Genomic DNA, 25,698 nt, shown 5'->3' with positions numbered 1-25,698 from the left:
CCTTGTACACCAACAGGTATGTAGATCCCTCTTACCAATAATGTAAGCAATCAGAAGAAATAAAAATTAAACTCATTCAATTTAATACCTTATTGATTGGTAAATAGACATTCATAAACTACCTTTAAAAAGCCTGTAAATTCTGTATTGTGACCATTTCAGTCATTGTTTTTCAGTAAGGCAAATAAAACTTGACAAGCACTTTTCTCTCTACCCCTGAGTCAGTGAAGAAATAAGAGAGTATTTATTATCATTGTATTAACAGGACTTTAAATTTTAGGAGGCATAACCACCCTGACACACCCCTTCATACTGTACACTTACTGGCACCACACATAAACATGGCAGGAAGTTTTAAAAAATATAAAAATGTTAGAAAGTGAATGCTAAAAATTAAAAGAATAACAGAAGTACACATCAAGAGAAAATACCAGGGGTGCCAAAAAAAAAAAAAAAAGATGTTATCTTAAAATGTGTATACATATTTTGGGCACTTTTTGTTTTGGCACCCTCTGTATATAAATGGCTTTAAAAGTCCAGGTATAAATGAAACTCAATCCAGCGAAGCATTTAATAAAATGGACAATATTTGGGATAAGGCATTAAATGATTTATTGTAAGGTATCACATACTCAGCCTAAGGAATCTGTCACCTAAAAGGAATATTCAATTAGTTCAGTTCTTCATAAATACAAGTTTTAGCTCAGAGAGTTAAGAAGCTATATTTCAACCTGATGATTTAATTGTAATTGAAGCCCTCAATACTATTTTCTTAAATCAACTAAGTTTTAATCAGGTTAAAATGTCTAGCTCAGGTACTATACCTGGTCTGTATGGTTTCCTTTTTCTCTTTTTGACACCCTCTGTTCCTTCTACTCCCTTAGTTTCATCATCCACAGCTTCCCGTTCAGGACTAGATTCTGATTTTCCATCACAATCCATAAGTTCGCCTTCTGGAAAAAAGTACACGTACAGATAAAATTGGGAAAGTCTATCAAATCCATAACTCCTATGCAACAGGAAATACAATACAAAGTGGCCGCTGAGCCATGCTAACTGTGCCTCCCACGTGGCAGGAAAGTACAGAGATGGAAATGTCCGAATAGCCCTAGAACTCACGCTACTTAATGCAGGGATCTCAGGAAACGGAACAGTTACCAGGGAAAGGGAAACACACAGAGAAAATGCTCAAAAAGATGATTATAAATCAATTTGCACTTAAATCATCCCTTTGCTTTTAATCATGTCTTCCAGTCCAAGACCCCAAGGCTTGTTCTCTAGCCTAGACCGCCCTTCTTTCTGAGTTCTAACTATAGCTATAATTGGATATTACCTCTTTACTGAAAACTATATCCAAAATGGAAAGTTCGCCCTTTCCAGGTGTTACCTAGCATCACTACAAGGCATGGAAATGTACCCTGGAGAAGATGGCCTTGACAATTCCTAACCTCTTCAACAATCAAGATGCCTCCATCTCGCCCAAAAACCTTTTCATTTCTTTACCATCTTAGTCCAATCTTGACTTGTAATAGCCTCCTACTAGCTTCCCTACCTCTAAGCTTACCTTCCTCTCAAACCCGTTCTTCAAATTGCAGCCTAAATAATCTTTCTATAAATGTGTATCAATTTTCTACTTAAAATCCTGTAATGTCTCCCCCGTGGCCTCAAAATGAATTGTAAGGCCCACCGTAACAACCTCTTGCAAACTCTCCAGCTTCGTTTCTCTCCAACCACCCTGAGCTACACTCAGGTCCTCGAACGCATCAAGCCCTTTCTCCTATTCCTTCCCCAGCTTCAGCCTTTCATCTACTTTTCTTTTGGGATTTATTCTATCACTTTCTTAGAGAATTCCTGATGTTTAGACCAGGTTACATGGCAGTTCTACGTTCCTGTACAAGACACATGATGCTTCATTTTACTTGACTGTTTCCTTGCTAGAGAACGTTTCCCATGAAAACAGGTATCCTGAGTCCTGTTGACAGCTGCGTCCACAGCATGGTGCCTAATAGATGTGTAATAATTATTTGACTGAATGAAGTACACGGTGAAATTACGTCTATAAAAGCTCAGTTCTTAGAAAAGAATGCTGTATTAACACTATGAAGATCAAACCTTTGCAAGTTGTGCATGGATCGACACTGTGCTACAGGAAAAAGAACAAGTTGCCAAACACAATTAAAACGTTAGGTCTCTTCTTCGTGATTCTAAATACCATAGAAACCTTTTCTGTAATACCATTCCCAGGATTTGTGACTTTGTTTTTGATAATTAAGTCAATGTTTGAGGCCAATTCCCTAGCAATCTGATACCTGCTCTATACCTGCTAAGACTGTCTCAAAAGGAAATGCTTCTTTACGGAAACTTAGCAAGCACCAAGGGAAACAAAAACACCCATGGTTTACCACAAAATAAACCCACTTAAAAATGTAGGAGAAGGAATTTTGGATGCCCTTCCCTCAGAGAATCAGAGGCTCACTCACTCAACTCGTTCAAGTCGGACCTCAGATGTTGCTCTCAGGTCATCGGACCCCTCACAACACTCTATACGCCCCCCCAATTCCTCTGACTCTGGGTTTTCCACACCACTTGCTGAACACACTGTAATTCATTTATTCACTGTGTTATAAGTTTTAACAGTCTTTCCTCCTAACATTAAAATAAGTTCCATGAGGGGAGAATTTTATCTGTTTTGTTCACTGATAAGACTTCCAACATCTAGGACATAGCAGGCGTTCAGTAAATACTGTTCAATGACAAGATGTGATGGAACAAAACTAATTCTTACTTTAAACAAGGCTTTGGTCATTTGCTTCAGAGATAAGCCAAAATGTAACTCACAACGAATTTAATACTAAAATTATGTTGTCATTTCAAGAATTCAACTGGAAAAACCTTGATACTAGATCAAGAAAATGTTTATAAACAGATAGCTTATGATGAACATAAATTTATGGTGAATATAAATTTATACTCGAAGATTAAAATGGCTTTTCCATTTTCTGAAGAGAATAATGCATGGTCACGCTTTGCTTTATTTAGCTTAACCATCGTCTGCAAGCTCACAGCACCCTGAGAAGTTTTATCCTACTATTAAACAAACGAGCCAAGCCCTCTGTTTTCCCATCTGTGACCCTCCACGAACTGGTGCTCCTGGAGATTTTGCTATTGTAGCTCTGTTCTCAAGGATACAGGAAAGGAAGACACGTGAAAGGGAAGGTCCAAGAAGACCCCTCATTTAGGAAGGACAAGTGTCACCCAAGAGTTTGCTAAGTCAGGAGACAAGTTACCCTGGGGATGAATCATACATATTTTAAAAGCTTATTTATATACTTTGATTCTTGCAAACGTACTCCATAGAATATAAATTCGTATTACCGCGACTGTCATCCATGTCACCATCCCTTGAATGCTCTGACTGAATGTCTGGAGGGGTCTGAAGGACAGCCACGCTATTCTGATTTATAATCTTCAATTTCAACTTTGGTTTTGACCGTTTTCTTCTTGGAACCGTAGCTGTGAGGCTCTGCAACTGAGTCATCCCTGATTCGGTCAAACACACACCATCCTGGGTGTAGGTCTTGGGTGGATCTAGAATTATAATATCCGAGAACACAAATTAAATCTCTTCTTCCTTTCTGATTGATAAAAGTTGATTAATGGTCCAAAATACCCAAGTCAAGGGAATGTGACTTCTATGAAGCAATTATCTACGAACTGCATGAATAATTAACTTAAGAACATTCAATTAAAACTAAGAGTAATTGGCTAACTTCCTTGAGTTATAGGCAGAAAGGTTGCAAGTTTTTAAAAAAAAAAACGGTCTCCCTGGCATTTTGTTCATCGTGTGTCAGTTTCAGGATTCAGAAAGAAAGCACTAAAAGCAATGCTCAGCTACTCAACTATGAGCCTTTTTCTGGAGAATATGTTTTGCATAAGAAAAACAAGAATACTCTAGACGCCCACCTGGAAAGCAAAGTATCAATATAATCACTTACAGGGAGAGGCAGTAAATAAGGAGAGAGCTGGCAAATATTTAAATGTGTAAATTTGCTATTCATTAGAACCATTGCTGTACTATCCCAATATTTTTGTATCAGATGATATCAAATGGAAGTAGACAAAAGAATAATAGTTTAATAAGAATATATTAATCACTATGCCAGGCTGATCTATTACAGAAAAAAACAGCGTGAGATTGAATTAATTCTAAAGGAACCTGTTTGCTAACTAGGCCTTGTTTTCTGCTAACTGGTAACTAAGCACAGTAATGTATCAATGAAAGCAAAGCCAGGATGGAGTTAACAATTAAGAGCGGTTATTCCCACGGCCCACTGGGTGACACTTACAGGAAGACTGTCCCACTCAACCTGGAAAGACGAACATTTTATGTACCAATTATAGAAATGAGTACCAACATTAGGGAATTTAGACTCAACATTCATATGATTAAGGAAGGTTTCATGGAACATGTGGAAAGTTACATAAAAATTATGCATTTATATGCTTTTCGTAAAGACCAGCAAAATGAAGCATTTCAGATTTTACCTAGCTCTTTCACTTTTGTGACAATCTGTGCTACAAGTGAAGAGTCACAGCAGTCTGAGGAAGGCACTGAAATTAAAAACAAAAACGTATGTAATTTTTTCAGAAATAGTAAAGTGTACTTATAGACTTACAAATGATTAAAATTTCTATTTCTGTTTCTGTATTACAGAATTGTATACTTGAAACGTATGTTAACTTTACTAACCATTGTCACCCCAATAAATTTTAATAAAAAAATATTTTCTATTTCTGTACCTATTTTACTGAAATACTGAAATAAATACTTGAACAGTTTGAAGCTGTCTTTAAAATAACAAAAAAGAAGTGATGAAGAAAATACACACACGTGGAAGAAAACTGGTAAAGATAAAGAACTACACTGTACTACATTTTTACAAACTGCTAGTAATTACAAAATTATGAGTCTTAAAAGCAAAAATTACATTTTATATCTAAAATGTGTTTAATATACATTCTTTATGTAAGCAAATTGTTTTAATATAATAAGTTGGGATAATAAGAGTTAATTTACAACAACAACAAAACTTATTTTTCGTAAAATACTTGTCCAAATAATAGTTTCAGAAAAAGAAAAGAGGATTAGAGTTACACCCAGTCACTGGTTACGGACAGCAAGACACAAGTGAGTTGTGGAAGAGCAGACTCACTGCTCACGTTGTGTTCTTACCATTTGACGTAGGCATATAGGGTCTGCACATGCTACAATCAAAACCAATGTCGGCTACATTTTCCACTTCCTCTTCAGTGTTTAAGTTTTGACAAACTGCATGCATCCATCTAAAAAGACAGTATTCGTAAATGGAAAAAAAAAAGAAGAAATATACTGAGAATGGTTTCCTTTTAAAAACAGGAGTTGACAGTCTCCAACTTCGAGCTCCTAAACCTGAAGTGATCCCCGTATCTGGACCACCGTCACCTAACCCTGCCTACTGACCCACAAAAATTTTCAGAGCTGAGAAGGAGGAAAGAAAAGGACTGAAATCAAGTACTTCGAAGGAAGCAAAGCACATTACATGAGGAGGATGGGGTCACTGTTGAACAATCATACCCCGAAGACCTCAGCGACAGCTAGGAGGCGGCCAGCTGGGCCAGAGGAGAGGGGGTCGGGAGGCTGCAAACGGGGCAGCCAGCATGCACCCATGAAATGCACCAGCGTGGGCAGGTACAGTTCACGCAAGGATGGTGACTACAGTTGAGAAATAAAAGGAAGATCTTGCCTTAGAACAAAGAGCTGGTCGGCAGAGTGCCGAGAGTCCTGTGCTGCTGGTGACATAGTAGTACAGCTAATAGCACATGCCTAGGAACAGGGCACCCTAATATCCCACCGAACCCCAAGAAGATTTCCTGGATTTTGAAGCTGCACACAAAACACTTAGGGAAGGTGGGAGCTGGTATCTAACACCTAGATATTTAGCATCGAGAGCTTTAAGAAAAAGTGGTTTAAGGAAAACAGACTGTATAAGACTCTTGGCAAAATCTAATAAAAGATTCAGAAACCCTCGTAGAAAAATGCATATACGCAGGCAGTAATTCTGCATCTAATTTCAAGGAATTCATAAACCCTTAAAAAAGCCTCAGTTAAAAATCTTGAGTCTGGAACTGAGAATACAAAACAGGAAACTTCTGTAAGTTTCTAGCTGACTATAAACCCGGAGGAAAAGTCTTGTTTCTTTAAGAAGAAATTTATTTTCCAATTCCCTCCTGCTCCACTCAAGAGAGAAAAGCTGGCAAAAGACTCAAGAACAAACACCAGCACGGTACCTGTCACACTGTCTGCACTGCAGAATGAGGTCCTCCTCTCTGTAGTTGCGATGGCAGACGGGGCAGGACGACAGGCTCGCACAGGGGGCACACTGCGTGTAATTGTTCTGCCACTCACATCTCAGGCCCGCACACGTGGCTCCACAGTGTCTGCACCAAACACACCTGAAACCCGACATCCCCCGAAATCTCAATTTTATTTAGTTACTTGGTTCATGTAATTCAAGAAGTTCTACATGAACAAGATGGGGAAAATTATTTCATGCATATTTGACCAGTTTTTGATTAGTGATAGCTATCATAGCAAACATGTATTATGTAATTAAACATATGTGGCTAGTTTTTTAAAACCAAAGTAACATGGGAAAATTGGAATTTGAAAGATGAGTGAGGGAAATGTAAACTCTCGAGTACCATTTGCACTTCCAGCCTCCTTTGGGAACTGTCTGCAGTGGAGGGTCTAGGCAGTAGGTGTGATAACTTATGTCACAATCATCGCACAGCAGCAGCCTTCCCGGGTCAGTGGCCTTCCCACAGGCTTCACACACAGTACACTCCAGACACCTCCAGCCTTTGCTAAGAACCACTTTCGTGATCTGCAAGAGAAACAACCAATCCATGTGATTTATACATCAACCTACGCCTCGTTTTACACAACGGAATATACCTATAAATGAATTTGATGCTTATGCAGGTGAAAGCAGGACAGTCACAAGCAGCTAACACTTACTGAGCTCCAGCAGTGGCCCAACACTGAGGTGGGCACATTCGTGTACTTTCAGGAGTCTACCTATCGGGCAGAATAGAGGTAGGATATATTTTCATGCTTTTTTTAGAGCCCATATAACTACCTTGTGCTATAGATTTTATGCCTATTTTATAGATGTGGTGACTGGATTTCAAAGAAATCAAGTAAACTATCCCATTATTGCTAATAGAAGATTTAAAATGTATTAACATAGTTTTAACTATGACGTTTCATGATTTATGTTTCCGAAACTTGTAATGTATATTGTATAGGGACTAGTACATTAAAATCAATATAAAAATGCAGAAAAATGAAAGTAAAACATGAGTTTCCAAGAACATTTCCTGAGGGTGGAGGCTGTTAGGCTATAAAGCTAGGACTTCTGAAGTTCACGTTCAGTCCTCTGTTTACTGCCTCTGCTGCAAAGGTCTACGTTAGTTTAGAGAATCTAAAGGATCTCTGGAAAAGTCGGAGCATCTCTACACTTCTAGTCAATTCCTCATAGCATGCGTGTCATGTATTATTAAGAATGTGGAATCAACTTAAAGATCTCAAAAGAGTGGAGTCTTTTCATAGAAAGGACCACAAAGAGCCTGTGTTATAATGAAATATCAAGCAATCAAGACAGAATAAAAATTCAGATCACCGAGTCATCCGGAAGTGTAAAAGCTACCTTAGAGGACAATAGAAGAGTTAGATAAAGGAACAACTATCAAAATGGCATCAAACTTTCCAACTTTGGCTGCTAAAATAGAATATTAGTTTCCAATTCTACAGGAAAATGCTTTTCAAGGTACAATTCTTAACCAAGTAGACAAGCAATTAAGTGTGGAAGTGGAATACCTGTTAGACATACAACACAGCTGCCAAATACCCCTTCTAATCACGTCATTTAGATGAGGAACAGAATGAGGGTGTGTACCAAGAAAAGGGAAGATGTGGGATCCAGAACGCAATAACCCAATGAAGGACATCAGCCCGAGAAGTTAAAGGACGAGCGCGGAGCAACAGACCTAGATCCAAACAGGGTAAAGGGGAGTGCAGGGAGGGGGCAGGACTCTGCCCAGAAACAAGGATCTTGCCGAAACAACCGGGTATGATTGTGCTATAGCAGGTAGAAAGAAATAACAAAAGCCAATGAAGAATCAGGAATCATTATTTTCTTCTTGCTGGGAAGAACTGCATGAAAAAGGAAAGAAAGTCACAGTATGCCATTTAGATATTCAGTGAACCTTTACCGAGTCATAAACAACCCTGTTTATGAGCTAAATGTAGTGAAACAACTACGGAGAAGGCAGGAGGGGGATCCTGAGAGCAACCTTAGCCTTTACTGACTCACAGCTGCAAGCATGCAGAATCTCCCACAGATACAGCAGCGGCACCAGCATGCTGTTTAGAGCCACAGTGTTTCCTACAAGCAGGGCCTGACGGGGCCAGAAGGGAACAGGGCTGCCTGTGGGAACAGGGCTCAGATGCGAAGGTAACGATGAGGGTTGCTGCTCCGTCATTAGAAGGCTTTTAAAGCCATTTGATATTTTAAGTTGCATATTTATTTCTTTGATTAGCCTATTAATTCTTTTAAATTAGGCTTGGATTACCAATTTCATTCTTTACCCAAATGGAGGAAAGGCCTACAGTAGGAACAGCAAGGTGGCTCAGAGCCAGCAAACATTTTCTGTAAAGGCTCCGAGAGCAAATATTTTAGACTTTGTGGGGCATCTGGTCTGCTGGATTCCACAACGGTGCCACTGTAGAGTGACATCAATTAGAGACATATGTGAACAGAAGAACATGCCTGTGTGCCAACAACACTTCATTTACAAAGGCAGGCAGTGGGCGAGACTGGGCCTGTGTGCCGTGGTTTACTGACCCCTTGCATAGAGGATGAAGATAAAGTGGGAGGCAGATCCCAGGTATTCAGTGGGAACTTTTTTTCATGTTATAGCTTCATTCCCACTAAGTTTTCTTATTTCACAGATACCTCCACTATGGTCCTTCACAGCCAAACACTCAAGTTCATCAGTTCATATCCACTCTCTACCACACTGCAGTCTGGTCCACGCCCATCACCAATGGAACTGCTCAGGTCAGTCAGTCAAGACCTCCTCACTCCCACATCTAGTTGACATGTTAGCATCTGGTATTTGACCTCTCTGCAGTATTTCAACATTTGAACAATTCCCCACCCTTTGAAATTCCCTTAGTACAGCTTTCAGGGCTCTACCATCAACGCTTTCTTCTCCTATTGACTGGTTTAGTCTTTATTTTTAAGAGCTCTTTCAAATAAGGTATCGTTACCCAGCGTTCCATCTGTGCTACCATGACAAAGCCGTAACACATGTGTTTTATAGACTATAATGGTATCTGCTTCAACTGCAATGCAGTACTGGTGAGAGACCCTTCTCCCATCACAAAATACCAGAAAATTGGGCAAAATGTATGAAGCACTTGGACAAAAGGCAGAACCCGCCTGTGGTTTCTCAGAGGAGGGGAATAAGTGAGGTGAGTCCTATGATAGTTTGCCTGTAGACATTTTCCAGGATGCTGCCCAGGGAGAGAGGACACCACAAGGAGACAATGGTCTCACCACCTTGAACACAGGATAGAGTTCAGGGAGGAGGAGGCCATTGGAATGTGCAGGACAGAGGACTGGAAAGCAGAAACAATAAAGAGGAAGAGCTCTAGAAGACTACACAGGATCCCCCTGAAGTCTTTGGCAGAACCAAGCTGCACCTCTAGGAGGCCAGATGAGGACCCACACCCGGGTGAACAGCACCCAGTGGGAATCTGTGAGTTGAACAAGTATCAGAGCACACACAGTACTGGAAAACATTTGAATCCCCACCAGTCAGAGGGAAAAGACACTGGAGAGTGGAATGGGGGAGGCTGGGGTGGCGGGTGTGGGGAGAATTCAGTAGACACCATATAAAGGCCATGCCTCAAGTATAGTATTAAACCAGTGCCAGAAGAACAGTTACAAAAGTGGGATCTGGGGAACCCCAGGGGCTCTGTGAGGTCAAAACTATTTTCATAGTAATACTGAGATGTTGTTTGTCTTTTCCACTTTCGTCAACCCACAGATGTTTTGCAGAGGCTACAAGACGTCCAAAATACCATTACACTGACACCATATAAGCTCTGTCTGTATATTTTTGTTTTAAAATATTCCCAGTTAAAGGGGATCAAATGTATGGTGATAGAAGGAGAACTGACTCTGGGTGGTGAACACACAATGGGATTTATAGATGATGTAATACAGAATTTTACACCTGAAATCTATGTAACTTTACTAACAATTGTCACCCCAATAAACTTTAATTAAAAAAAAATTCCCAGTTAATTTCCAAAATGGTAAGCATTCAATAAGTATTACCCTTATAAACAAAATCTCTATTGGGTCCTCAATAATTTTTAAGAGTGTTAAGGATTCTAAGACCAAAACGTTTAAGAATAGATACCTTATTAAAAAGTAAAAAGGCTCTCTAGAACCACCCCAGAAAGTTTTTAAAGAAGCTTCAAAAGTTTGAAACTTACCCACAAATAACTGCCTGCCAAAACAAAAACTAAGTACTTTTTGAAGGAATAAAATCCAGACTTCCAACAATATATTATCACAATGCACAATTTCTACATTGAATCAAAAACTACTAGATGTAGGGGAAAAAAAGCAGGTAAACATACCCTGATGAAGAGAAATTAGTTACTACAATGAGAAATGCCAGATAAATATATATAAAGACTTGAAAGAAAAAAAAATTTAAAACTACAAGATAACTATCAACTGTAAAATGGAACTGAGGTTAAAAAATACAATTATCTGAGTGAAAAACCCACTGGATGGGCTTAAAAATATATTACATACAATATATATAATAACAGTGAGTTTGGGAAATGTAATAGAAACTACACAAACAGAGAAAAACAACTGGAAAAAGTCAACAAAGTGTCAGTGAGTTGTAGGAAATGTCATGCAATTTCTCACATACACCCAACACATGTGCACATGTGCAGGCACACACACAACTGATTCCAGAAATGGGGGAAGAGGGTTGGGGAACAGAAAAATTTTGAAGAAATAATGGCCACGATTGCTCCAAACCCGATTAAAAATATGAACCTTTCGTATATAGGGTGGAGGGTTGAGAAGAGTGACTGTTGGACGAGACCATGACGGGCTAAGTACTCCAGACGCTCTCAACTTTTATAACCAATAGACAGGATGAATCAACTAAACCTCGAGGCTTAGAAAATAATAGTATAAAGTATCTTTTCAATTAAATGTATGCATTTTGGGTCGTACTTTTTCAAGACAACAGCAGGATAATTACTACAATTTAAGACAACAGATTTATAGAGTTAATTTCTTGAAGTAACACTTTAAAGGCAATATTGAAAGTACTTAAATATTGTCACATATGCACAATAACCCTGACGAACAATATTTGATTACTTGTAAGAACGGGAAGCAGCACGAGTGCACCCAAATCAAATGTAAACGCGCCCGTGGGAAGCCACTCCGATGGAAGCCTCCTTACCTTAATACTGACGCAGTACGGATGGTAGCACTGCCCGCACTGCGAACAGGCAAGCAGCCTGCCCTCTGCTCCTTGGCCGAAACTGCCACAGACGACACACATGTCCTGAAATGCAGAACACATGAACATATGTTAAATCAGGCACGAAGCTAAGAGTGTACTGACATACTAATTTTATCATTTTGTAAAAGGACCTTCTCAGCTAATACAGCGACAGGGCTAAATAATTGGAAGACAGCAGTGCAAATGCGAGGATGAAGAAATGGGCAGGAAGGAATTCCCAAGTGGAAGGCAAGCAAGAACTCAGTTCATACCTGATGCAAAGTGAACTTGTCGCTACTAGAAAACAACACAACTGTATTGTGCATGGAGTTTTCTTCTTCATCCTTATTTGATGAAATGTCGGCAGCAGACACCTATAAAAAGGGAAATACACAAAACATGCAGTTATATTTTTCAACTGCATTGTACTGAACTGGAAAGTCTGGGAGGATTCATAGACAAAACACAATGTTTGCCGAGGTCTAGACTAACAATCTCAAATTAGATTATTACCCAGATCCTACCATAAAAGTGTAAGACATGACATTTTTAGTCACCTAATTGTCTCTTCAGAGTTACAAGTCCCATAGATCAGGAAGGAATGAGAAAAATATAAGCCTGTTTTTAATAAGACTAATTACCCAGAAATCCTAATCAAGAAACAAAAAAATATCATATTTGTGTATGTATGTGTATGTGTATATATACATACATATATACACATGTATATACACACATGCACCTACATATACATGTATCGCTCTACTTCAATGACTCTGAAAACCTGAAATATGTTTCGTCCAAATTGAGATGTGCTATAAGTATGAAATACCCACTAGATTTCAAAGACAGTACCAAACAAAAAAAAGTAAATAAGGCTCATGAATAATTTTGTATAATTTATACATTAAATGTTGAAATGATAGCATTTTAGATATACGGGGGTCAAAAAATACACAGTAAAATTAAATGTCACCGGTTCCCTTTCCTTTCAAATGTAGCTACCAGGAAGTTTTGAACTGCATATGTGGTTCACATTATATTTCTTTTGGAAAGCACTACTTTAAAATATTGTTATTTTGAATATTATTGAGTAACTTACCAAAATTTCAGTATGAGCCACAGGATTATCAACTACAGATGTTTACCTCTGGACTTAGGTTAAATTTGACCAAATCAAATTTGGATTTGTAGGATTCAAAATCCATCCATTAACATGAGTAGTATCTCTAGATATTAACAACCAACAACCACAATATGACATTAACACAACACTACCAGTTACAATAGTATAAAAAATATGGAAGACTTAGGGATAAATCTGAGAAATGGTGTAGAAGGCCTGTATAATGAAACCTAAAGAACATCACTGAATGAAATTAAAGACCTAAAGAAGCAGAGCTAGAGATACAGTGTTCATAAGTTGAAAGACTCCATACGGTTAAAATGCCAATTGCCCCCAACTCGATCTATAGTTTGAATGCAAACCCCATCAAGATCCTAACAGGCCTATTTGTAATAAGTGACAAGGTAATTCTAAAATTCATATAAAAATAAGAAGAATTTAGAATAGCTAAAACATCTTTGAAAAAGTAGAAAATTAGAAGACTAGCAGTGTCTGATTTCAAGAGTAGTTATACATTAGAAGTAATCAAGATAGTACCATATTGGCCTAATATAAAGAACTGGATCAATGGTATAGCAAAATTAGATCCACAAACATATAGATAGCTATTTTTGAAGAATGATACAGAGGTAATTCAGAGAAACGGTGCTAAAACAATAGTATTCAATACACAAAAATGAACTTTGATCCATATTCATACCATACATAAAATTAATTCATTGGATCATAGACCTAAATGCAAAACCTAACACCATAAAACTTCTACAGGAAAACACAGAATATGTTTGTAACCTTGAGGTATGCAAATATTTCTCAGACACTAAAAGCACAATCCATAGAAGAAAAAATTTATAAATTGGACTTCATCAAAATTAAAGCATCTGGTCTTTGAAAGACACAGTTAAGAAAAAGACAAACCAAAAAACACAAGAAAATATCTGCAAATAAAACATGACAAAGAACTTCTGTCAGGAATACATAAAGAAATCTCAAACCAGGAAGTTAAAACTACTCAGTTTTTTTAAATGTACTGGAGATTTGAAGAGTGACTTTATCAAACAAGAGATACAGACAGCAAGTAAGCACGTAAAAAGCTCATCAACATTAGTCATTTAGAGAAATGCAAATGAGATACTATTAACATATCCTGCTACAATGGCTAAAATTATGACTGACCACACCGAGTACAGGTGAGTATGTGGAAAACATGGGTATCTCAAACACTCTTGTGAATATAAACTGTCTCACCCAACTTGAAAAACAGTCTTTTCTGAAAAACTAAGCATACACGTAACACATATGCAGGCATTCCATTCCACTCCTAGATATTTACTCACGTGAAAAGAAAGCATACTCCCACAGATGGACTTAAACATACCGTGTTTCCCCGAAAATAAGACCTAGCTGGACAATCAGCTCTAATGAGTCTTTTGGAGAAAAAATTAATATAAGATCCTGTCTTATTTTACTATAAGACCAAGTATGATATGATATATGATATAAATGTAATATAATACCGGGTTCTATACTAATCTTTGTTCCAAAAGACGCATTAGAGCTGACTGTCTGGCTAGGTCTTATTTTCGGGGAAACAGGGTAAAGGTTCATGGTGGCGCTATTTCTAATAGCCAAAAAATGGAAGCAAACAGCGTCCTTTAATAGGTGAACAGATACACATCCATAATGTGAAATACTCTTCAGTGACAAAAAAGAATGAATTATTAATACATGCAGGAGCATAGATTAATCTCAAAATAATTATGCTGAGTGAAATAAATTAGACCAAGAAGAGTACACTGCACTCAGATAAACTCTGGAAAATGCAAACTAATCGGCAGACGGGTCCTGCCAGGGGTGAGGACTGCTGGCAGAGGAGAAGGCAGAGGCCTTTCCGAGGGGCATGAAGACACTTTGGGGGTGACATGTCCACTGCGCTGATTGAGGTATGGTTCTCACAGGTGTGCACATGTGTCAAATCAAAACTGTCTACTGCAAACATTTGTACTTTATGTCAATTTACCTCAATAAGCCTGTTCATTTGGGGAGGGAAGTTGCTTTTTTAAAAAAGGACCATAAGCCAAGTTCCCTTACTCCTTTAGTAGCAAAAGTAAACAATTCCACCTGCCTTCTGAACTTAAAATGACAATTAGAATTTGAAAAACGGGATTTTGGTAAAATAGCTATTATAGGAAATATCTGCCATTCCGTGCCAAATATAGTTTTTTCGATACACATTTAAAGAAAACCTCCTAATGTGTCAATGAGCCAATATTTATCAATCTTAAATGAGAACATGTCAAAGACAGTCCTACAACCCTCAATATTTTAGAGTCCATAACCAACCTGCAACGTTTGTAGTTTTGTATAAGCCATATTATAACACTGAGAACAACTATGAGCAAAAACTAAAAATGTCGACATAATTTTTTCAAAGAAACAAAAACGCAACAGGAGTTTGCTCTTTTTTTTTAATGGAAGAATATATTTGGACTTTTGGGAAGGGTTGGCACAGAAAGATCCGTCACAGAGGAAGGCAAGAAGAGAGAAAAAGGATAAGAAGGCAGGTTTAAAAAAGAAGTTTAAAAAGAAAAAAAGCAAAGTAGAGACATAGTAAAACAAGGTAACACTGTCAGCCTATTTGTGTGACCCTTAGGATCTCCGTAATCTGCTCCCACTGTGAGTATCACCAGCAGCCGACAGGTTAAGGATCCCAAAATGGGAAGGAAGCAAGCCTTACCCCAGGTAACACAACTGCCCCGATGCCACTTTTCAGTCTGGACCTGCCTCTGCCACCGCGTCCCGACAGGCCTGCACCACGAGGCCTCCGCTTTCCCGGAAATCCTGACCCACGGCCCTGCATGACAGAGAAGGAAAGTCAGCCATCTGTGCAAGCCCCAGGGAATTTCAACATCCAAATGGGAGGTGAAACAGCTTATTAAATGTAAACAAATAGTTGCTTCTGGCTTTTATTCCGATCAGATGATAAATATTAAGAGACCTGGATTATTCTATCTTTCAAGATGTATTCTGCAACTTAAATATATACTCTATATAAACATGAAATGCCTGTAATCTGAGCCTCAAGCTTTGGGTCTGTCACTGTAAACACTGTAAACCTTGGCTTTACTGCCCGCTTCCTCGTCACACAGCCCAGGTGGCGACAACGGCCCATCCAGGTATCTCCCTGTGCAGCCACTTGAGTTCAGCATGGAGTACAAGGAAGGACTCACGAGGCCACGTCTCAGTCAGCACAGTGACAACTAACAGACTGCGCTCAGTACTTTTTACTCTCAACAGTCTTATAAGGTCAGTCCCCTTTTATTACCCCATTTTAGAGATCAGTGCACTGAAGGACAAGAGTTAAGTAACTTGTCCGAAGTCACAGAACCAGCACGTCTGGCTCTAGTAACCACTCTTCTGTCCTACTACACTACATGAAAACTGAGTTTCACTAGAACAGCATCTTTCCTGCCATTAGAACTGTCCGTTTCCTTTGCTATTCACTACTCGTCTGTGAGCTGAACATGTGGGCCTCATTCTACTGCAGTATTTAGAGGACAATTTATGTCCAGACAGGAAAGGGGACGAGGCTTGCTTTAAATCATCTAGATAATAATTACTTGAAATGGAAACAATTTATCTGAATATTTATCCAACACGAGAAAAAAATTCTATGGGAAAACATGTTAAATTCCCTAGTATTTTCACAGTAAATACTATGATTATTTGTTGTTGTTGTTTTTCTTGTTTATACTCAGACTTGTTACTACCTCCAAAAACCCGGCATTTACACACCCTTATATATATTTAAAATTATTAGAATACTCAGGAAAATCCTTCAATACTTTTTCCTAGCAAGTTAAATAGTATGCCCCTTGTTCAACTGAGGTCAACAATCATAGTCTGAAATGCTGAACTCATCACCTATTAGCAGAATGGTTTCCAAGTCCATAATTTATGATTATATTGTGAGCATAAATGCACATGAACAAAGGGAAGAGAGAATCTTTTCGCCCTTTTCCAATTTCCAATTTTCAAACTGCCTCTCCTTGTCCTTTTAAACTGCTCTCCTCTAGATCTCTTGAGCTTCTTTGAACAAGGGATAGGTAGGGTAGAGATGAAGTTGATAGCTTCTTGTTGTTTTGTTAATAGGTATACAGGATTTTTTATAAATCCAAGATTAAATCAAGACTATAGCAATCTTACAATTTATTTTTCCTCAACATCCAATGAAACAGGTAAGAATAAGTGAAAATCTATTAGCTTGATAATTGTCAAACAAGTCATCTTTTATACACTTAAAACAAATATTTATACTTTTAACACCTTGCATAATATCAGAGTAAATTGAAAAAATAGCGCTTCCAATGGTGACAGAAAAATAAGAAAGTGGAATCTAGAATGCCTTTGAAATCTCTGAATAATCTAAATTAAACAGCCTTATTCCAGAATTACATTAAATGTAACAGATGAAGAAAAATCATGTTCTCTAGTCAGTAATATATTTTAACTTTTCAGATGATTTCAAACGGTACCAGACCACTCAACTTACTTTAAGGACTAGCAGTTATACAGTGACATAGAAAAGAGGCCCTGTAATTTTGATGTTAACACAGAATGAAATCTGCTGCAATTCTCATATTTCTTCTCCATTAATACGTTAATAGGTTAATGCAGTTTTTCTTTTGTTCTTTTCTAAGTAACAAAATTTTATGGTATCGTGAATAACCGAGTCCTTAATTACTTTACAGCCTATGTGAGGACTTCCCCCCATACTGAAAATTACAACATAAAAGGAAGAAACCATTAAAAGAGGTATTTAAAAAAAAATGACACTTAAAATCAGTCATGTAAAATTACAATCTGGTTTCCTCCTAATCCAGATTTTTAAGTGCAAACATGTTGTTTCTTCACATTAACATCTTGAGATTAGAAACGTGGCTCTGGAAGCTAAACTACTTAGCAAAGAAGGTTCAATCTTAACTTCTACTCAGATAAAACCAACCAGAAAGAAGCGATACATGAATGTAAATGCAATTTTATTTACCACTTTGATGCTCCAAAGGCCACTGCCAGGAAGCTGCCTGGGTTTAAAAATTTCCCGACCTTCTGAAATGTCTGGGGACCAGGAAGGTGGGCTCACGGTATTATGGGTGCTCCAAGCCCCCTAGGATATGGCAGGTGAGAAAACAGATGAATGAAACTCAGCAACGCAAAAGGTCAAGCCAGCAACTAAGGAGTTCCCAACAGCAAAACCAAATGCAGACGTGTGGAAGTTTAGGGCAAACTGCTTCAAGGGAGGGCACCAAGCTTAGCACTCACAGTGACTTTACACGTAAATGTTTGCAGCTATTATTTACATTAAATCTTTTCTTCTGGCTTAAATATCGGTACAATGAAACATTAAAAATGAAGGCTTATATGACATCAACACTGACTTAGGAACTGCAACTATAGCACCAAATATAAATAAAAGTCAATCACGCAAGCTCTTGGAATTAACACTGTAAGAAACTATTTGGGGATTACTCTCTTCCAACAAGGATCACTCTACCGGAAAGGAGAAAAAGATAACCTTAAAGAATGTTACATACACCTATAGCTTTTAACAACCAAACCAATAGGCAAAAAAAAAAGCAATCAGAAACGCGAGCAATAAGCAAACACATTCGCTTTAAACTGTGGAAAGTTAGTTTGTAACCTTAAGATGTAAATACCATTATAATCTTAGCATTTAATTACTCTTCCTTCAGTGACCAGTAGTTGCGGGTTTTGGCTTTTTATTTTTATTTAGGGAACTATTATACTTAGATTACATCCAAGGGACTAATTTGAAAAGTGAAAAATGTTAAAGCAAATTGTCCTAAATTTGCAAATTAAAATGCCTCAAGTACCTGATTATGCAAGAAATAGTATCTTATAAAAATAGTTAAACTAAAACTAAGACAGTTTACTTCCAAATAACCACATTCAGTAACAACCTGAACTAAGCTGATGAAGACACTATGCAGCATAAAGAAAAATGTTTATTCCACAAAGATAACATTTTAAAGGAAAACACAAAACAAATGTCAAACCAATAAAGAACCTATTTTGAATTAGGTAGTTCGACAAAGCACGTTACAGATTTTACCAATTAAATGACCAAAACTTAAGAAACACAGTACTTACCAGGTTTCTAGAATCCTGTCAGATTAACATGTGGTAGCCTATGAATCACATAAAAATACCACCGGGAATTTAAATACCAACCAAAAAGAAGAGTGTGACTACCCTTTGTCAAGCAGTTAATGGAATGACAGTACTTGGGGGTAACCACACAAGGGAGAGACTGGCTGAACTTTTAATTAACCTACCTACCGACTCTGAAGCTTAGCTAGACTCTCAAGCTTAGCTAGTGGCTACCCAGATTTCACTTGACAAGAGAATTACTACCTCCCTTTCCCACCATCAGACCCACTTGCACCTATGCCTTGCATCCAGGGTCTTTGGTAACCTCTGTGCTGCCAAAATTCATTTCTCTATTCTCATTTTATTCACACCCTCAGCATCTAATACCTGTGAGTTCCCTGCCCTCCTGTGCTGACCGTCTCCGTCTCTTAGGCAATTCTCCCCCCACCGGGACCTCAGAGGCCTCTCTAGTCTCATCTCTAAGGGGGGCTGTAAACACCGACTCAGCTCCCAATGCACCTGTTCTGAGAGCTGCAAGTTAGTAACATTTTCCACTTCCTTCCTGGCATTTCCATTCTGCCACACACAACCTCTCAGGCTCACCATGCCTGGAATCTCTCCCTTACCCAGTCCCATTTCATAATCTTCCCCGTCTTTGGAAATGGACTGGGAGTCATTTGATCTGTTCTCCCCTCATCGCTCTCGCCTGCTTCTTCAATCCTCTTCCCGCCACTCCTTCAAAGTCCAGAGGAACTTCTCCAAACTGTCAGTCTGATCAAGCAGGTCACGACCTGTTTGCAACCCTCCCCCCGTTCTCAGTGCACGTACAATACGCAGCCTGCCTGCCCCGTGCAGCTTCCCAGCCACAGCTTGCAGGGGGCCCTCTCTCCTGCCTGCTGGCTGCTCCCCTGGCTCCCCTGGCTCCCGGGGCATGCCCAGCTCTGCCACGCAGGGCCTGCTGACTCAGAACAGGCCACCGGGCCAATGGCTGCCTCTTCCAATTCTTCAGGTACGTACGGCCTTAACTACTAACCTGTCCTCAACGCTCGCTCCAAGCGAACGACCTCTTCATCTCCCTTATCACACCTTTTGCATCTTCTCATGGATCACAATGTGGGGTCATGTTTTACTGTTTGTAATTATTTAGTGGTAGGGAGTGGGGGCAAGAGATATCTAAATTAAGTTCTCGGTCTTTCCACTGGTTTTTCTGAGGGTATTTGGCTGATGTCCATCTTAAACTCCTTCTGGTGGACGTTTACTGTTTCGTCAGTAGACAGTTATTATAACACACCATAAAAAGTCATACTCTAAGATAACGTGTTATTCATCCTAATTTAAAAGTTAGCTTTGATGCCAAAATTTTATCTCATTTTAAAAAGCATTCATACTTCATAAAATATAGATGAACAAAATGAAGGTTCTATAGATCAAGAATGTTTGGATGTCATCTCAGGGATAATTAGAAAATCACTCAACTACTATAAAGAACTTATATAATAAAAGCTTGGGTAATTACATTATGAATTTTAATAAGTATATTATCATAAGACATTGGAAGATGGATTGTTTGCAATTTCATAGGAATTGAAGAAAAATTACGATATTCTTCGCTTTCGATATTTTTACAAAGAAATTACCTAATATATTCTTTAGACCTTAGAACTAAAACTTGAGTTATAAATTACCCTTCAGATCTCAGCGTTGATGAGAACGAACGTACAGACCATTGCGGAAGGTGGTGCCCCTGCCCCCATCTGTGGCAGCACGGTTTACACTAGTGCTGCACTTGAAATTCCACTTACTACACTGCCATTTGTTGCCACTGGGGTATACGCTTAATGAGAAGACCATGCTTTTTCTGTTCACTGCTATGTTAAGCACTGTGTAGCATTTAGTGAACATCTATTTTTTCCGACAGAGCATTTACTTCTTTTGCGTACATGTGTGCATAAACGCATCAATAAACACTGGGGTGTCACACGAAACATGTTCATTCACCCACCAGTTACAGCGTAAAATCTTGGAATTCCTCACCTATTAAAAAACTACCAATCTATCTGATGCTCTTAACATACTATCTACCAACCGGATTAAAAGCAAAAGGGTTCAAAATGTAGACATCAGGAGACTAAGTTGTAAAGAAAGCTAAACGGAACCAACTTGTTATCATCAAATCCTCTAGAAACTAAAAACATACTACTTGGCAGAGACTGAATTAGATTCCAACAATAATTATTGAACCCCAAACCTGTTTAAAATTGGTATTAATCTTCTTTCTGCTTTGAAGCCCATTTTTCAGGTAAATGTATCAACATAATAAATGACACAGCTATTACAAGGCCGGTGGGACAGGGAGATGGGAACAGTGATGGCAGGTGGGGAGGGTCGGCTGTGAGGGGCAATCTTTTATTCCAAGTCTAATTCTGCTGCTGGCTGTCAAATACCACTGATGTCACGATTAGAGCCCAAGCGCGTCCTAATCGACTGAGTCCACTTCAGGAGGGGCCAGAGAGGGTTTGGTGCCTCCTGAGCAGACTTCACACACCTACGTCGTCCTGGGGGTCACCCTCTCCCAACACACCATCTCGGACCAAGGTTGCAATAAAAGGATGAGTCTGGTTTAGAGAATGTAAAACCGACAAAGAGCAGAAAAGAGAACTAGTAAGAGACAGAAAACAAGCGTTTACAAATTGTCTTTGGTGCATTCACTCATGTACATTCCAGCTACCACGGCAAACTCATTCTTTCTGACTTACAGAATTCTTCTCACGTAAGTCTCATATACAAAACTGAGTTCAGCATCAAACTGAAATAAGACATTTAGTTCTGATAGTGATTTGGTAAGATACTATGAAAGCAGAGAAATAGAATGGGGATTTGGCTGGTGCTAAAAAATGGTTTTGGTAATGGTTTCAAAAATATCACAACAGGCACAAGGAAACGAAGAGGAAAGTCTGATGCTTTTTAATCTGTCTGTTGCCTGGTACCCCAAAGAGGAGGCATATTTTAGGATTAAAACTACATTTTTGATTCTCAGTGGTTTACAGTAGTGGATCTGTTGGCCTGCACGGGGAGGCTTCTTAAAATACACATTTTCACAAAAATTAAGGTGCGGCCTGAGCATCTCCCTAACAAACAGGTAATGCTGATATTCCTGGTCTGCAAGTCCTACTTTAAGAAGGGTTGAGCCTTCATTAAAGAAGGGTTGAGCCTCCTAGAAAACATGCCTAAGGCTGTAAGCCTAAGTTGACTGTTTGCTCTCGCTTTCTCTGCTGTGTAACAGGCTGTTTATGTCTAAAATGTGTGCGACCATTATGTGGCTTTGGACTTAGGAACCTACTACCTGCTGTGTTCACGGTGACCAGGCCACCAGTTCCTTTCAATTGCACATTCAGTACAAACAGTTACCAGTCAGTCAGCCTGACTGGTTTTAGGACCACCACTCCAAACCTGCATTTCCTACATGACCATTGTGTCCTCCTCCATTTTCACAGAATAATACCTGCATGAATCTGCAATTCAAGAAAGAAAGCAGGGCAGCGCTACCATTTGCCGTGTGTCTGGTGCTTTCTGTGTGTGTTAGCAGTCAATTGTACCAACCACCATTATGATGTAGTGTCACAGGTGGAGAAACGAGATAGTCCACAGGGGACTTGCTTAGTGTCACACAGACAATAATGGAAGAATCGTAAGGGTTTGAATCAAAGCGATCACAGTACAGAAATATTCATGCTGACTATATCAATCAATCTTATAGTAAAAACAGATGTAAACAATACAAAATACTTCTAAAAAGACAGCACAGTATTTAGACTGGAATAGCTGTGGAAAATAACCTTTGGCATCTATACTTTATCTTTTATGCCCCATTAAAAATACAGAATGTATGTCTATTTACTAATGAAAGCTTACTAGAGTCTAAGACAAAGTATCAGAAATGTAGGGTTTACCTTATAGATACCCCAGAATGGACAATTAAAAATACCCAGGGTAATTTCTCTTCCTTTAATGACTATTATTATGTATGCACTATATAAAGCAATGTTTCAACAAAATTCAAATTTATTTTAATTAAAAGCTTGGTATGAAATAATTTAATAAGAATTGAATCTCTCCTTATTTAGAAAATTATTTACAGATCTGCCTTTAAAAATTTTTAAAAACCAAAACCGAAAAAAGTAAACAGTGCTTCTTACTAAAAAATTTGTGTTTACAAACCAGAAAATAGTGCATACTATTAAAGAAAAGAAAGAAAGAAACCGCTTACTTGTGATGAACCGTTATGTTAACAAAACTACAGTCTTCTACGGCTCACCACTCTGGAGACTGATTTTTCTCTCACAGTAATATATTATGAAACTGATTTGTTAATTTGAAACACTTCATTTAAAATGCTACTGCAGTACACAAGTATGTTATAAAATTCTACGGTTCATGATAAAATTATTTCAAGTAATGAAAAACAAGAAATCCAGTTCACAGTGTAATGGGAAAGTAGTTACAACCTAATGAAGTACTATCTTTGGAAACCTGCTATATTGAAGAAATTTCATCTTCTCTGGAAGAAAGTCTCAATAGACATCAGCCTTAGAACTTACAGAAATTCCTAAGCTTTCCACATATATGATGTTAGCAAGAAAAATGGTGGAAAGGTAAAATCAAAAATGAAGAAAAAATTCTTAGAACTTGAAAGTTACCAAAATATAGGTAAGACTGGTTAAATGAAATTTTCTTGAAATATTTAAGAATCTTTCAAGAAAACATTCTTCACAGATTTAATAAAAACTCAGTATCATCATGAAAGCAATTAGTGCATGAATGTCTAAAGTAAATCATAGTTGTGTGGTTACATTAAATATTATCTCAGAATTTCCAAATTAGAATGCATAAAATATAACTGTGGGATAAGAGAAACAGAAAAACACAGTACTTGATATAATGGAATAACTTTTTATCCTATTTCCCACCACTTTTTAAGAGCATTTCTTGTACCATTACATTAGTACATAAAAACAATAGAACAATGACCACACATGTCTCTAACTTGGCATCTACTCCAGGGTTAAGGGGCAGGGAGACCCACAGTCTGTGTTTCTACTGCTCTAGGGTGGGGTCACTGCACTGCTCTGTTTCAAAAGCTCCCCAGATGGTAACAACACACTGTAAGGTCTATAACTAGTTTTTTAAACCCAAGGTCCAATGTGGATATACCTATCAAAACACCAAGAAATGAAATACTAAAATATATGTAAGTACGTAACTTCCATAAAGAATGAGAGAAAAAAGATTCACTGGGACAATTTGTATAAGACCACGTCCAACCTGCTGCCTGTCATTGCTGCCACCAACATCCTTCTCCTACTACCTGCCTATCATGTCTAAATTTTTCCTCCTTATCTGTGAAATCCTGTGTCTGAAACGAGGAGGGATGCAAATAATTGGGAGGGATCTTTGGTTATCAGTAACCATCAGAGAAACTTATGTTACCACTCCTGGAGTTAGTAAGGTTTTGAAGTATACATTAAAGATATATTTGAAACATCTCATGAAGAAAATAGCATATTTCTCACTGAATAACACCTAAAATCTTCCATAGAAAATGCACACTATAAAAGACTAATCTTTAATTATTATTCACCTCTTCCAGAGGAAAAATAATCCTATATGATTTCCCACTTAATGTACTTCCAGTATCTGATGTAGATTCCATTTCTGGATTCTGATATCTCAGATTCAGAAGAGTGACATACCTATCCACACCCCAGTATCACTCACTACACACACACTCATTATGTGTGCAGGTATGTATATATGTGAGCAGATAAGTATACACAAGTGTGTATACAGGTTGTATATTGATAATCTATGTTGAAGGCTGCTGGCGGCACAACCAAAGCCAATCGCATGGAGCGATTTGTAGCCACAACAAATGGTTTTCTTACCTATTTTAAAATGTGTCCCATGAGTAATTGGAGGAACACGAGTAGTTTTTACTTCAATCCTTAAAAATAGTGAAGCCTTAAGCAATGTTCTTAATTTATCAATCTTAAATTTATTTGGTATTTCTTGTCATTTCATCAGTAATTCTGGAACTAAAGGTTTCATATTTTTCAAAAGGCTTTGCCTTGTACTGTTCATTAGGGTCACCACTATTCATGACACCAGGCACTTCTAATGTCATTAGTCTAAAACCAGACCTAGAACACACAGCATGAAAAAGTGAGTGGAAAGTATCTCATTAAAAATTTTACATAGATTAAATGCTAAAATATTTTAATATATTGGGTTAAATAAAACATTAAAATTTACCTCACCAGCTTCTTTTATTTTTCAAGTGGGACTACCAGAAAATTTTTCATTAGCTATGTAAGGCTTGTATGGTATTCCTATTGGACAACACTGGTTTACCCATCTAATGGCTAATTCACATCTCCAGAAAACATCTGATAATAGGAATACAATCACTAGCTGTCACATGAAATTTTAAAGCTTTCGGATTCTGTTTGCTTCTAATTATGCATTTAATTTCTAAAGGAATTCTTGGGAAAGCTCATGTAACATTAGAAAATTTGAGCACTATGAAACAGAACTGAATCAATGAAATGCACAGCTCCTTGGTTAGGACGGTGGTCACCACACTGGAACAGACCACAGGACTGATGATATACAAAAAAATACGGCAATGTGGTATTAACAGTCAAACAACAGATGGAAACCAAAAACTCTTGCTTATGTCACAATCACTGCCA

General features: G+C 38.1%; 1 protein-coding gene across 17 annotated transcripts in view; it reads right to left on the bottom strand.

The window, feature by feature from the left end:
• The window catches only part of KMT2C (lysine methyltransferase 2C), a 220,031-nt gene that overhangs the window by 59,979 nt on the left and 134,354 nt on the right, over positions 1–25,698 (bottom strand). For 15 of the 17 annotated variants that reach the window (XM_033098949.1, XM_033098954.1, XM_033098955.1 and 12 more), the window contains 10 exons: positions 17,826–17,945; positions 15,516–15,632; positions 11,925–12,026; positions 11,611–11,715; positions 6,742–6,923; positions 6,328–6,492; positions 5,234–5,343; positions 4,546–4,611; positions 3,376–3,588; positions 825–953 (listed from right to left, as the gene is read on the bottom strand). In XM_033098949.1, coding sequence (XP_032954840.1) covers positions 825–953; positions 3,376–3,588; positions 4,546–4,611; positions 5,234–5,343; positions 6,328–6,492; positions 6,742–6,923; positions 11,611–11,715; positions 11,925–12,026; positions 15,516–15,632; positions 17,826–17,945 — 1,309 coding nt within the window. The remainder of the gene's footprint in view (positions 1–824; positions 954–3,375; positions 3,589–4,545; positions 4,612–5,233; positions 5,344–6,327; positions 6,493–6,741; positions 6,924–11,610; positions 11,716–11,924; positions 12,027–15,515; positions 15,633–17,825; positions 17,946–25,698) is intronic. The other 2 variants (XM_033098948.1, XM_033098957.1) reach the window with 2 other exon arrangements.

This window comes from Rhinolophus ferrumequinum, chromosome 26 (genome assembly GCF_004115265.2).
Source record: "Rhinolophus ferrumequinum isolate MPI-CBG mRhiFer1 chromosome 26, mRhiFer1_v1.p, whole genome shotgun sequence".
Lineage (NCBI taxonomy): Eukaryota > Metazoa > Chordata > Mammalia > Chiroptera > Rhinolophidae > Rhinolophus > Rhinolophus ferrumequinum.
This window is presented reverse-complemented; position numbering and strand designations above follow the sequence as displayed.